The sequence below is a fragment of the Melospiza georgiana genome, chromosome 1 (genome assembly GCF_028018845.1).
Source record: "Melospiza georgiana isolate bMelGeo1 chromosome 1, bMelGeo1.pri, whole genome shotgun sequence".
Lineage (NCBI taxonomy): Eukaryota > Metazoa > Chordata > Aves > Passeriformes > Passerellidae > Melospiza > Melospiza georgiana.
The window spans coordinates 105,201,650-105,216,126 of record NC_080430.1 but is presented as its reverse complement, the minus strand read 5'-3'; the positions used below and the strand labels follow the sequence as shown (position 1 = coordinate 105,216,126).

At 39.8% G+C, this 14,477-nt stretch overlaps 1 protein-coding gene across 19 annotated transcripts in view; it reads right to left on the bottom strand.

Moving 5' to 3' along the window:
- EPB41L3 (erythrocyte membrane protein band 4.1 like 3) overlaps positions 1–14,477 on the bottom strand; it is a 95,398-nt gene that overhangs the window by 24,409 nt on the left and 56,512 nt on the right. For all 19 annotated transcript variants that reach the window (XM_058032607.1, XM_058032668.1, XM_058032638.1 and 16 more), the window contains exons 5-11: positions 13,424–13,466; positions 10,598–10,673; positions 8,847–9,065; positions 8,442–8,529; positions 4,825–4,977; positions 2,648–2,745; positions 1,131–1,306 (exon numbers count right to left, since the gene is read on the bottom strand). In XM_058032607.1, the coding sequence (XP_057888590.1) occupies positions 1,131–1,306; positions 2,648–2,745; positions 4,825–4,977; positions 8,442–8,529; positions 8,847–9,065; positions 10,598–10,673; positions 13,424–13,466 (853 nt within the window). The remainder of the gene's footprint in view (positions 1–1,130; positions 1,307–2,647; positions 2,746–4,824; positions 4,978–8,441; positions 8,530–8,846; positions 9,066–10,597; positions 10,674–13,423; positions 13,467–14,477) is intronic.

The following is a 14,477-nucleotide window of genomic DNA, read 5'->3' as shown; positions in this document are numbered from 1 at the left end:
GGCAAATTAACACCTTGCAGAGTCTAACAAATGCTGGGTAAAATGTTTCAGGTATCTTGTCTCTTGGGATTAAGTTTAGGAGGCAGGAGAAAGCAAAGAGAATAGAATGAAGCATCTTATTTAGATGTTACAAACAAAATAATGCAGAAGGATAATTTCTGCTTTGAAACACATGCACAGCAATCAGGTCACCAGTTGCTTGGTAACGAGAAAGAAGCACATCAGAATTAGAATATTCCAAAATAATCAATGACAAGCAGCACCTTTAGAGGGAGAGAAAAAGGCTTGTCACATGTACTTTTAAATCAAAGCTTCTCCCCATCCCCACCACCAACCATAGTCATTGCAATTTGTGATATTCTGCAAAAGAATTCACCTTTTTTTTTTAATTTGTAATGAATCTGAGTTTAGTCTCAGTCTTTTTTTCCCCACAAAAATAAACTACAAAACTACAGCCTCTTTTTACTCAACAGCTGACAACAGTAACAGCTGATGAAACAGCTGATACTCTGAACTACACACTGATTTAAACAAAGTCAGCAGCAGAACCATGACCTCCATGAAGCAAGGATAAAGAGAGGAGGGATGTACTATTAACCTATGTATGTTACTCTCCATTTCATACCTTTGAAAATAATGTATGAAAAAATTATCTTAGTGCTCATTGGAGCAGGATGTGAGGTAATTGGAATCAAGTGTTATTACTCAAGGGAAAAAATAATAATTTCTGGATTGTAACAACTTAAGTGAAAAATCTACACAGAAGAAAATCTCAGATTCAACCAAAACCCAAACAGTCACTCATGCAAACTCTGAAAAAGTGCTAAAGCCCGACATTCTTGGGCACGCAGGTCCATCCCATCCTTCCCCAAATCAGGGAAGCAGATTTGAGGCCAAGGACAGAGGCTCTGTGAAGAGTGGACTCCAAAGGATGTCGTCCAGCCAAACATTTTGTAAGGACCACAATGGTACATTCAGCACGGAATTTCTCTGCATCCTCCTCCTCTACCCTTGCAGTGCAGGTACTCACAGCCTCCGCCCAGCCAAATCTCAAGGAGAGGAGATGATGAGCTCTACACCTAATCTAAAGCGGTGACAATGTTTGATAAGGTCAGCTGAGAGGCCCTTACCCCCATCCAAGCTGCGAGACATGGTGTAACGTTTACTGGAGGAGCGCTCAAAGTAAGGGGCAGGACGGTCTATGAGGGCGCTGGCTCTTCTCGTCTGCGCCTGCGTCCGGCCGCTGTAGCGGAACTTGGAGCCCAACGTGAGGAACTTCTTTGGAGGTGCTTCTGGCAGCAGGAGCCTAAAACACACCAAGCAGTGCGCCTGTTATTCCCTCTCCTCCAAAATCAGCCCACTGTTTCTGCAGAGGAGAGAAGATGACTGCTGGGTATCGCTCTCCATCATAACCTGTGCCTCAGAGGTCTGTGGCTAAAAGGGAATCAAACGATGCCCCTCATACAGCATGACAAAACCACTTAGCTAAGCATTTGAAGATCTGAGTTCTTCCAAATGGGCAAGAATCACTCAATTCCTTCATGCTTGAAAATCAAATTTACTATTTTCTGATTACCAAAACTAAAAAGAAGGTGGTTCCTTGTACCAGAGGCCCGACAGGGCTGAAATGCAGATGTATCTCTTAAAATTTAACATGGTGATGTTATGCTGAGGACAGGGCCAGAACTGATTTCCAGTGAATGACAGGCAGTATTCATTCACAGGGGTGTAGACATTTTTCAGGTTAGAGCTCTCCCACCCTCTATAATCAGGGCATGGCAGCTGGGTGAAGAAGCCATTCTCCTGCTATGGAGTCTATGCATCAGACATTTATTTTTCATTAAAAATCAGAAAATACCCCAAAAATGCACACTCCATTTCTCTTTAGATCTTTTGCTGCTAAGACTGCATTTCATATGAATGTACAGACAGCCTGAACCAACAGTTTTAAGAAAGGAGGGAAATCCTTCAGTACTCCCAAACATTCTAAACAGTACTAAAGCACTGGACACACCCTTTCAAACTGTTGAAAATCTAACCCTTTTGGGTTTCTCTTTTTAAGTATCTGTTTAGTGACTATCTTAGCACAAACTAATTACAGCACTTATTTCACTATTCCACATTTTTCTCCGATCTTCCTAGAAGTCAAAAAAATAGCTGCAAAACTCCTTAGTAATCCAAAATTTATAGCTGTGGGTTGTGTATTCTGGGTGACCAAAAAAATCCATGACCTACTACTGTCTGTACTTTCATATATAATTAAAAAAAATTCTTCTTTTTTAAACTCTTTCCCACATCTCCCAGCAATCTTCCATATAAGTTGTTCTCTCCATGCAAGATTATATGCAGTAATGCAGCAGAGTCCTTCACCTCTTTAATTATAGCAGCTGATAATATCGTGGTACAGATAAAGCAAAGTGATTAATTAGGACCATATGGTGATTTTAAGCAATATCTATCTGAAATAGTATGAATAATTTGGGTGTAACATCTCAAATTTTGAAAAAGCAATAATGATTCTTTATCTGCTCAGAGGTACCTCATGATCAAAATGAAAATTTGATTTGAAGGGTTTCATCTCTGCTGACAAAATTGATATTTTCTGTCGCATTTTACATCACACCTTTAGGAAAAGAAATCCACATACCTGAAAAATGTATGGTGTTCAACACACACTTTCCATAAGCGCTTTGCAGCACGATGATTTGGCAACTTAAACCCAATAGTGCTTTCAAACTGCTCAAACTAGGTAGGAAAAAAGAATAAGTATGTTTTTGATGCTGTGCATCTATTTCTAGACAGTGTACACAGGTTCATCTCCATTTCCTCCGTCTGTATCACCTCATTGCAAGGGCAAATTGATATGCTCATGTACATAACCACATATATCCATATTCCACAGAAAGAATTCTGGGAAAGAAGCTGTAATTGATAATCTATGGCAACCTTTGAGGATCATTTCTGGGGGGAAACACTAGCAATGAGCAAGAGATTTCTTATGGTGACAGTGATGTTTTATACCCTATAGTAACAAAGAGTTCAGTTAAGACTTGGGGGACTTCTGAGAAAACATAATTCAAGTGTTTTATCCTGTTGATTTAATTTCACTAGTTATAACTACAGTGTATAACTACAATGGGAAGCCTAGTAATAGCTGGAGGTGAGCAATAGTCCTTAGGGACTGATTTGGTCTCACACAGCCTTAGATTAAGGATATTTACAGAGAAAGTACTACTGTTAGTAAATCACATTGGTTAGAGTTAATTCATCTGAGGAGGATGAGGCAAGACAGGTAATTGAAAAGAGTGGTCCAGAGATAGAAACAGACCTCTTTAGATTGTACTGCAAATTTATATATTTCAGATGCAGAAGCTGTGCCAGCTATATCTGCTGTAACATGTTGATGGCTACATGCAGATAGCTGAGTAGGTAAAACAGAGTTGCTGTGATGGGGGAAAGGTAGACAGAAAGGCACTTGCAAGGAAGTCTGGATCCCTACAGAAGCTAACAGGGAAATAAGGCAGGAAATAACAAAATAATAAAGATGATGTAAGTTAGTGAATCACATTATCATCAAATGTAATTTGGACAGAGGCTGCATTGATTACGGAACTACAGAAATATTTTACACATGGAACTATGGCCTGGTCACAGGATACTGTGTACCAAGACCAGCAGAGCTCAACAGGGTAGCAGGGGTGGAGAGCTTCAGTGCAGGCATTGGGAATGCCAATGACTATTTGTTTGGGTTCTTAAAATCAAATTCAAGGCTAGAAATTTGGTTAATAAAACTGTGTCTGCTAATGGGCAGGAGACGTAGGTTTGTGGACTTTGGTTTAGGACTCTAAAAAAGGCTCAGGCTCAGGGGTGGAGAGCCCCAGCAAGCTTCCCAGATCAATTATGAAGTCAGTCCCAGAGACACTGGCTGCATTAAGGGAGAAATGCCAGCCCTCATCTAAGTGACTTCTGTCCTGCTACACAGCTCCACACTCTAAATGGATATGGGGATTTCATTTATCACAGGCCAACTATTGTACCAGCATTTAAAATGGAAATCCTCCTTTGCCTGTGATGATCCTGAATTTCTTAAGAGTTACCATCTTATAGGCCAGGTTGGATGGAGCTTTGGACAACCTGGTCTAGTGGATGGCATCCATGCCCACGGTGGAGGGCTTGGAAGTAGATGATCATTAAGGTCCCTTCCAACCCAAACCCTCCCATGACATCCATGATTCCTGGGAGGGCGCATGCTCAGCCCATGAGGTCGATATTTGCTTCGCATCCTGAAGCTGAGCCACGAGAGGGCACTCACTGTACGAGGTTTCACATCCCTTCTCCAGAGCCAGCACAGGAGCTCCGGCGGGCCTGGGAGGGCTAATGTGTGCAGCTACCCAAAATGCTGCCAGTATACTGGTCCTATATGTTTATAAAGGTTGCTATGGCCTGTCTACATCTCTTAGTGGCTGAGATAAATGCCAGTTGCATGTACAACATGAGGGAGGATAACAAGCTCTCCGTGAATAAGCAATATGCTACTTAAATGCCCAAAGTATTCATGATATAGATGAAATTTTTATGTGCAAATGGCCATATTTATTTCTTACATTAGTTCATGGATGTAAACAGAAAACCACCAAAGTTGTTTTTTACCTGCATCTTAAAGAAAGCGTGTACCTAACCTTTCCTAGGAAAATCAGCATAAATTAGGAAATATAAATGGAGAGGAGTGTTAAAAGCTTATTAGACAAAACAAATCAACAAATCAGTAAAAACATATTTTTTCTCAAGAGGCTCATCCACTTAAGAGAGCCAGGATGCCCTTACCTCCCCTGGTCGGATTTTGATGTAGAAGTTGTTCCTCTTGTAGGAAATTTTCAAAACCTTTGGCCAGGCAAATCTATTTATTCTGAGTCTGTCTCGATATATTAAGAGTCCACTTGCACAGACTCCTAGCATGATTTCCACTCCTTCAGAATCCTGGAACAGCAAGCAATGCACTTTGTTGAGCATTTCTATCCTTGCATCCTACAGTACTACAGATTCCTGTATCCTGTGTTTCTATTTGAGCTACGTCTTTTTAATGCATCAGCTGTAGTGACCTGATTTCTGAGCATTACCCTCCTCACTGAATGCATTCATGCAAATAATAGTAAGGTTGGGCAGGGTGAAAGAAACTGAGGGTTTCCAATGTTTCCTTATATTTACCAAAGACTCCAAAAGGAGGAGGCAAATTTTAGATGTCATTAAAAGAAATACATCAATGATATAGCAAAGCTTTATTAGCATAATAAAAAGTGTTATTAGCATAAATAACAGATTGAAAGTAAGTATGACAGCATAAAAATTTACTTCTCCTGGTATCACTCATCTCCATGACTAAGCCTTGTGAATCCTTAGATAAATTTTTCTTCTGTAGTTTGCTCACCTTTAGTAGGTGGCTTTAGCAAGTTTGCAAATTTCTTTAATGCTTTTGTGTCTTTGCTCAGTATTTTCACTTTGAAATGCCCAGTGGGCATAAAGTTGGGCATTTGGACCAGAAAGGATTATTTTTTAAAAGTGTATGACTGTGATTGTGCTATAACCTGTTTGCCAGGAGGCTGTAGCTCAGACGCAATAGCACTACACAAAAGATTTGTCCACAATCTTATCAGAACATACCCATAAATATTGGTTTTTTTAAGAAAGAAATATAGATTTTTCTTTCCTTTAGAAGTCTTCAAATAGTCTAAAACCAATCTTCACTGTCTATCTTCTATCACTGTTTTTTGATTTAGCTAAAGTACTAGTACTGATAGAGTAAAGAAGAATCCACTTCAAAGTACTGAGTTCTTCACAAATTGTTTTTCAATAACTTAAAGTCACAAAAACCTGAGCGCAGAAGCTATGAAGATGTCAACCTCTGATAATCATGAAAGGAATTCATAATTTTCCTCTAGTTTTCCCAACCAGCCATCTTTTAGGCACTTGGTGAAAATCTGATTACATTTCAAGACCAACACAATAGTATGCATGGTCAGTCATGATGAAACAGCTACGGCACAGCTTGAAATGAAAAAAAAAGTTTTAAAATCACAACACAGAAGTAGTGCCACAAAGTCACTCCAGGGTTAGAAAACACATCAATAGAGGACATATGTTCCAACGACGATGGTACCACCACCTAAAGATAGATTTTTTCTAAATACAGCTCATGTGTGGTATCACCATCAGGCACTACAGAAATGACAAAGCTAAATTTTTTCAGTGTACTTCAGTTTCACTTTCCTAAGCAAAGAGCAATATCTAAATACCCTGAACAATTCTAAAATAAAAAGTCTCATTGCAATTATCACACCGCCTGGTGAATGTCTGAAATGCAAGTGTGCTCATACATGGCACATTTTTGCAGGTGCAAGCAACTTCATCATTTTATACACTTTCTCAAAAATTGTTGAGAAATACCTTCTTCCCTTATCTCCATCATCACCACAAATCTAAGTTTATTCAAGACTTCTGTTACTTGGTGTCAGAGACTGTTTTCCAATATGCTACTTCTATTGCAAAATGAAACCTGAATAAAAGAATTTGGCTATTTTCAGGAGCCATGTAGTTACATGGGAGAGGAACCTCTTAGCTGTAATGTCCAAAGCACATCCCTCTAGCTCTGCATACAGATGGGGTGGCCTTCCTCAGAATGGTGACAGCCCAGAGGACAAGTCTGTCTATTTGAACATATTTTTCATCACAGCCTTGCATTTGATAACTGAGAACTCATTTTAATCTGAGCTGGAGAGTCCAACATTGAATATATTGGCACAACCTTAATGAATTGACATTTACATAGAGACATTTGCTGTGGCATGACTTCCAAAAGACATGCACAGATACTTGTCCCTTAGCCTGACATCATCAAATCTCACTGGCAGACTTAATTAAAACTAAACATGACTTCTCACGCAGAGTCTACTTTTCCCACCTTCAGTTCAGGCTTCAAGATGACTGTGGGGTTCCTTAACCCACAGACAGGCACATCTTGGTTATCACTGCAGCTTTTTAAAATAAAGAGCATCAGTTTGGAGAGAGATTAGCTTTTCTACTTTTTCTACTTTTCTCTGAGTCTTTCAATTTGAAAAAAAAAAGAAGGGCAAACCAAGATACTAATACTTTTTCAGGAAAGAATAAATAAAATGGTTTTTTTTATAATATCCCATCTTAAAATTCACAGCTTTTCTGCAATATTCTGAAAAAACACTTAGGCCTTAATGCTATATTATGTAAAATTTTCAGTAACGAAGCCTGTAACATTTTAAAAAGTAATCCATTTAGTTGCTGGTTTTTGGACTTCTTTGCATTGTGACATTTGCCAATCCATTTCTCCCTGCTCCAAATGTGCCTCAAGACAGAGTGTGTATCTGCAGGATACAGGGAAGGCAGTGGCATCCCTCCTGGTAGATGTTGCCCCTTGAGCTGTACTCAGATTCTTCATTTTCAGTGAAGGCAATTAACAGAACACAAAAGATTGCCTTGAATTCTGTAACACACATGTACAGCTCCTATGAAATGCCCCAGGGACACCGTTGCAGGCTCTTTCAAAATCCAAGCAGCAAATGTATCTCAATTCTTGAAAGGAGCTGCAGCAGCAAAAAACCAAGCTCACAATAACTTGACCTTTAGAGAAAATGCAGTTCCCTCCACAGGGGCAGGATTCTTTGGTTCCACATTCATTTGCCAAGGATGCTTGCTAACCTCAAAAATGCTAAAATCCATTAGTCTTACTCTGAAGAGTGAAGAAAACAATAGTAATTATTTATTTGGGAAAAAAACCTTAAAACCAAAAATTCGACAACCAATACAAGGCTAATAAGTGACTCTCTCCAGCCACAGTAAAAATGACCATGTTTTATTCATAACTTAGTCTACTGATGATTAGAGAAACTACTTGATCATGGGAGAATGTTTCCAGGAGAATTACTGCCCTCCCTGTCAACCGCAACAACCACACTTCAGGAAAGAGACAAGCTGCTCTCTCCCCATTATCATCAATCTGATTAGGTTTCCAGCACAGCTAAATAATTGCTTTAAAGTCCTTTGCAGCATAAAAATGATCTGCTATCCAGTTAAGATAGCATGGTTGGCCTTACTAAACTGGAAAATGTAGCTGAATGAAAAGAAAATTCACCACTCTCTGGACAGCTTCTAAAATCCTCCTTCATCACCTCATCCACTCAGTATTTTCCTCAAGGATACATGAAAGTTGATGTGCAACATCTTTGAATCTATAGGATAAGTTATGTTATGGTTAAAAGATATATTTATGCTTATTTCATGAGTCACCTTTCCTCATGTTGACACATGAGTCATCTCTGTCTCAAAAATACAAGAAAAAATTAATCAGGGAGCCTATGCAGATCCAAGCACTATGCCACAGGAGATATGGCCAGTGAAGGAACCAAAGCACATACCTTGGCATGATGGAGGTCTACTCCATACATTGATAGTTTTTTGGCATTCTCCAGGAAATGCATCTCAGCTTCTGCAGGTGTCATTCCCCTGTGGAAAAGTAACCAGTTCTAGCATAAATGTTAAGGAAACAGAATCCAAAAGAAAATCCAGCAGCTGGAAAACACTTTCAGCCTGTCAGAACTATAGTTTTACCTTTTATGTATCTGGGTACCTAACAGAGCCACAGCTCTAGTGCAGACCCTGCAAACTCACACGCTGCAAAGCTCTTCTCTTATCCACAGACATGCAGAGGAATCTTGCCGGAAAAATCTTAAGTACACCACTGCAGAATTTAACATCTCCTGATGCACCAAGATGGAACCTGAAGCAGGCTGGAGCTCACACTGATGCTGCTCCGTGATTACCTGTGGCTCTTGTGCAGCTCGATCACTTTGTCCTCCAGCTCCTTGGTGTGGTTGGGCGCGAAGCGGAACTCGCTGATGTAGTCGCTGCCGTACTCGTCGGGGTCGTAGTCGCCGAGCTCCGACTGCACGGTGTAGGAGCCCAGCAGGGCCAGCGTGACGAAGGAGCAGGGCAGCCGGCCCGAAACGATGTCATCTCTCAGCTGCAGGCAGAGGTAGTACCTGCAGGGGAGCACCAGAGCGGCTCAGACAGGGCTCCTGCACCGCTGCCCCCAAAGCACCGCCCGAGCACCGGAAAGAGTTCCAACAGGCATTTGCAGACAGCCAAGCCCAGAGATCTTCAGCCATTCACAAGGACAATAATAATTTTGTAAAAACAATCCCAGAACTCCCAGAACCCCGAGCTCTTGCCTAATTTACCAGTAGGAACACCTGATTTATCTTTATACAGCAGCATGGAGATCTCTAAATAAAGGTATTACTTTGTTTAGTGAGCTAGATGAAGAAATACCCATTCATCATACTAGTTTTCTATCATAAATCACTTACATATAAAACTACCTAATAATTCTTTCATAAGAAAAAAATATTTAAATCTCTCACACAGTGTTCATTTCAGAATAGGACAACTCCAAGTCTTACAAAAAACATAACGTGTCTCTTTAGCAACATGTTGTGCTTTCTCAAAAATACATTGAAACAGTAAGTGCTGTTAAAACCACAGAAATATGCAGTAGAAGGTTTCACCAGATACATGAAAACAGAAAAAAGTGAAGAGCATTGGTTTGGTGGCAAAGGCAGAGCTCCCAGGGGAAATTTAGGAGTCTGAAGAGGAATAAAGCAATCCTTTCCTTTGGAAGTCCTCTGTTAAATTGTGAACTCTTGGCACACTGTCTTTCTGCACAGTACCTACCACAGGGGACCCTGATCAAGGCTAAAGGCTTCATGCTACCTTAAAAGCATCAAGTAGTCCACAAAACACTGAAGGTTAAAAATATTCAAAGGTTGCCAAATGTTGCAACAGGCTGAGAAACAGTTTGCTGATGGCACAAAAACTCATCAGGGATCAAAACTTTTGTGCCTCCTTCCAAGGAGGAAATCAGGTGAAGTTTTGGGTTTTTTGGTGTGGTTGCAATGTGAATACAAAACCAAAGAGTAGAGGTGTAGAGTGCAAAGCTGAGCGACTTGAAGAGGAGGGAGCAGCTATTAATTACCACCATATTCTCTATTCCATGCACATCGATTGCTCACTTTGTCAAATGATACACAAAATTTGCATATGCATGCTTATTCTCATCTATCCTGGCTTCAGCTGGGAGAGAGTTCATTTTTCCCTAAGTAGCTGGTACAGTGTTTGCTCTGTTTTGGATTCAGTATGGTCACGAAACCACAACATTATCTCACATCTTTCCTTTCATAGTCATGATTTTACTTACAGTAATAACTTGTTACCACTATATATGCAAAAATGGGCATCAGGCATCTTTGTGAAGATTAAAATCAACTCAAAGGAATTTACATATTGAAAAATCTGGGGATTAGGCTTAAACTACACAAAACACTTCATAACACAGAGGACAGACACTGTTCACACTATCTTTTTTGTCAAAGTATTGCATATTTTCCATAAGCTCATATGAAAAAGAGAGATAATTGGAATATAAAACATTTCTTTTCTTGTATAATTAGAGTGTAAGTGCTACCAGGAACAGCTTTTAAGCCACTTCTTAAAAGGTATTTAATGTTTAAAACACCTGGTAATGTCTTCAGATAGCTGGGCAGGGTCTGGAGGGTAGAATTTCACATTAAATGCAAACTGCCAAGCACCACCTGGAAAAAAACATAGATTGAAAGTACACTGCAAATGCAAACAGAGATGCTCATGCTATTCAATCACCAGCAGACTTAAAAATATCCCAGACAAGCAATTAATAAGAACAGGTTTTAGAATATTTTTCCCACACATCATACTGAAGATAGTGTATTAGATCAGATTTTCTTTACTTATTTAGCAGGATTTCCACGGGAGTGAGGACTCTGAGTGAGCAGTAATTTATTACTAATACTAAAAAAACTCTCAGTGTGAGAACAATGTTTATTGAAAGTAAGCACCACACAGTCTGTACAAGTTTTAAAAACCAATAGCCCAAAGCACAGAGACCACAAGCCAGAGTAAGAATGGGCTCTGGAGTAGGGTGATGTGCTGAGGTCTAGCTGCCCAAATCAGCTCACAGCATCCTCTCAGCGTGCTGCCTCAGCACATAGCTCCTTTCTTCAGCAGACATAAATTATTGTACAGACAAAACTGCAAGGACAAACACAGAGTATGACTGCAAAAGTACATAGCACTGGGGAATTCTTATTTAATCATTTCACTAAATTTAGTTGACCCACGGGATGGATACTGGTTTTTATCTCCAGAGTTGGCAAAATTATTTCTGGAGTGTTAGCTTTAAATGTTGTAAAAAAAATTATATCAAGATTTAAAAATAGAGTTGAACATGGTAGGTAAATTTAGAAGCTGTTCTGAAAAAAAAAAGGGTTAGGTTACACTAGCACATGACTTGAATGCAAATGAAAAGCAATAAAAAAACCCCAAACCACACTGTTCTTACAAGCAACAAGGAAATTTTATCCCATGGCAGATCCTATCCACTTTGGTTATCCACACATCTAATCTCAAATGTTCAAGGCCAGGCTGGATGGGGCTTTGAGCAACCTGGTTTAGTGGGAGGTGTCCCTGCCCAGGGCAGGGGTTGAAATTATGTCATCTTTAAGGTCCCATCCAACCCAAATGATTCAATGATTTCATGAATGTGCAAGACGAGTTTCGTTGTTAACCATCAGGAGTTCAGCTCTTGGCAAGACTTTTGGAGTCCTTGATTCTAGGAATTTTTCCATTTTCTTGGGGACATAAAAGACAATGAAAGGAAGATTTGGCTGGCAGCAAGGATGGGGCATGGTCCCAGCAAAGAGTAGACCATCCTCAAGGTGGGAATGCAGCCAGAGGTGACACCTGGTTCCACAACAGATGGAAGGGACCATGGCCTGTGAATCTATTCCTTGGCACAAAAAATACATCAAACCTATGATAAAGCCTATCATAATAGCACAGATGGTTAAGATAGAGGAGTAAGCAGTCTTCACCCCATATTTACAGGGTTGGAATAAAACCTAACACTGTGCAAGTTAGTGGGATGTAACTAACGGGATGTGAACCTTTCTCAAACACTGGGATGAAGTCCCGGCAATGTGGTCTGCACATTGTACAACTCAGCCAGTTTAGCAGGACTATATATATGCTTTGGAAAGTATTATGGGTCACAGCACTGCTTTTCCACTGTTGGCCTGTTCCAAACTTCTGGGATGAATTGTAAAGAGAAAGGAAATTATTATTGTCATTTTCTGCAAACAACACTGTCCACTGCCTCAAGTCCAGGATGAGACGCTTCTGCCCTGCTTAATCTCCCACTGTCACAAGCTTTCATTGTCTATTTCATGGCTTGGGTAACTATTAAATGCATTTCAAATATGTGGTGGGGAGCTGAGCTGCTTTACTTGCATTGACCATCTGTGTAAACTGACTCATTGTGGTCTAAAGCACCTTCCCCTCCAGATCCATCCCTTCAAGAGACTTAAAAAAGGCAAATCTACATTACTTTGTATTGCAGATCACTTACTTGTAATGAAAATAATACTGGAGGAAAGGGGAAGTTGCTCATGGTAAGTGGAGAAATTTTCCCACCAGTGTAAATTAACCCTTTTAATCTTGAAGAGGGAAGGGATTTCTTTGCCAGGCTTTACCCATTTAGTGTGAGCTACCAGATACATTTGTTTGTGGAAGCAAAAGTGCTAGAAGAGGTCATTTACAAAATGTGCAAAGAAAAAAATTTACTGGAGCTTTTATGCCCACAGAAGCCATACACATAGACATTTTGTAAATTTTTAAAAGTGAGGGGAAGTAAAAAAATCCAAGTCTAGTTTTGAACCCAGCAGTCTCAAAAAGGTTTTCCTTTGAGCGGTTTTTGAATTTCTAATATATGAAGCCACAAAGTGAAATAGAAATATAGATTTAGAATACAGATTTTTGCTTTTAGTAGAAACTTATACTAAGTTTATAACTAGATGCCTAGTTATAACAACTGAGCTTTTAAAAAGACTAAAGTGAATTAGAAACTTCATGGTCATTTTTGGAAGAGAGATCAATCTTCTGAAATGAAGAAAGAAAAAGTATTTTAGAGTAATATTTTGCATCAGTGAATTATTTCAGTATGGGGCATGAACAATGTTTCTGCATATGTTATAAATATCAGTAATGCAAGAAATAATTCAAATACATGGCCTAGTCCCTAAGGTTACATTGCTTAATGTCAAATTTCAGGATTTTGCATCACTGCAAATGTCAAGTTGTTTTCAGCAACACAAGTTCACGTGTTGTGAGCATCAGTAATGCTTTACCATCATCCTAGCATAAATAATTCCTTTGCTAAAGACTTGGGACAGGATACAAAAGATGACTGTGAAATATGCTTTGTCCCCATGGGGAGACGTGTAGAAGGGGGCAACGATAACAAACTTACTTCGGATCTGCTTCTTGATTTCCTTGGCAGGGTCCAACCAATTCTGCAAAGAAAATGTTTCCTTTTTTCAATTTGAATTAGAAAACACAATAAACGTTATTTTTTAAATAGTGCTATGAGTCAAAGCTAGAACATGTGAAGCTCTGCCACTCCTTTCTCCTTGGGGTAGCAGTAGGCAGGGCTAACACTAACTTTCCAGATGTGGCCCTGGGTATAAACAGGAATTTCATTATCCTTCACGGACTTTGAGGGCCTGAATGATTTGAAATAAAAGAATAAAAAGTAGGATTTGGTAAAATAAAACCACAGAGATCTTTTTGCAGAGTATTTTCAGGTATAATTGAATTTCTACAAGCTTGTTAAAAAGACGTGATTTTGATAGGTTTTTTTTTCCTCCAGTCCTGTAAAGGCTGAAAAGACTTGCTAGAGGATAAGCAAGTGCAGAGTAGGGATGTTTGCAATGCAGGATGGGCATGAGGGGCTCTCCAGGGAAAATCAGAGGCAGAACCACAGCACCTCTGCCCCCCATCCACACCATGCAGAGCCCAATGACTATGCAAGACAAAACCCCTGCTGAGGAGGCGGAGAATTATCCCAGCGATGTGTTAGTACCCCAGAGATGCCAAGGAGCAGATGAAATCCCTCTGGAGGAGGCACACAGCAGCTTGGGGTCTCAGTGCCTCTGCTTTCTTGACCTCTAAGAGAATCAAATTAATATTTAAAATGCGTCAGAGCCCAGAACAAAAAGTTCACTTTCCCCAGGAAAGTTCCACTTTCTCCAAAGAAAGATAAACAGATGTACCAGAGACAATAAAACACTAAAGAAATACCAAACAAGCAGAACACAACAATCCTCCCCAACAAAAACAACCAGTTTGCAGCTGTCCAAACCTGCTCTGTGGTGCAAAACCTGAGCCTGAAGATCTCCAGCTATTGCTGAGCACAAAAGCACATTATGCACCAAGAAATTAAAGACACATTAGGGTTTCTGTTTACAAAGATGACATGGGATGTGGGCACATATGTTGTTGTCTGGCTGAAAGTTATGTGCCAG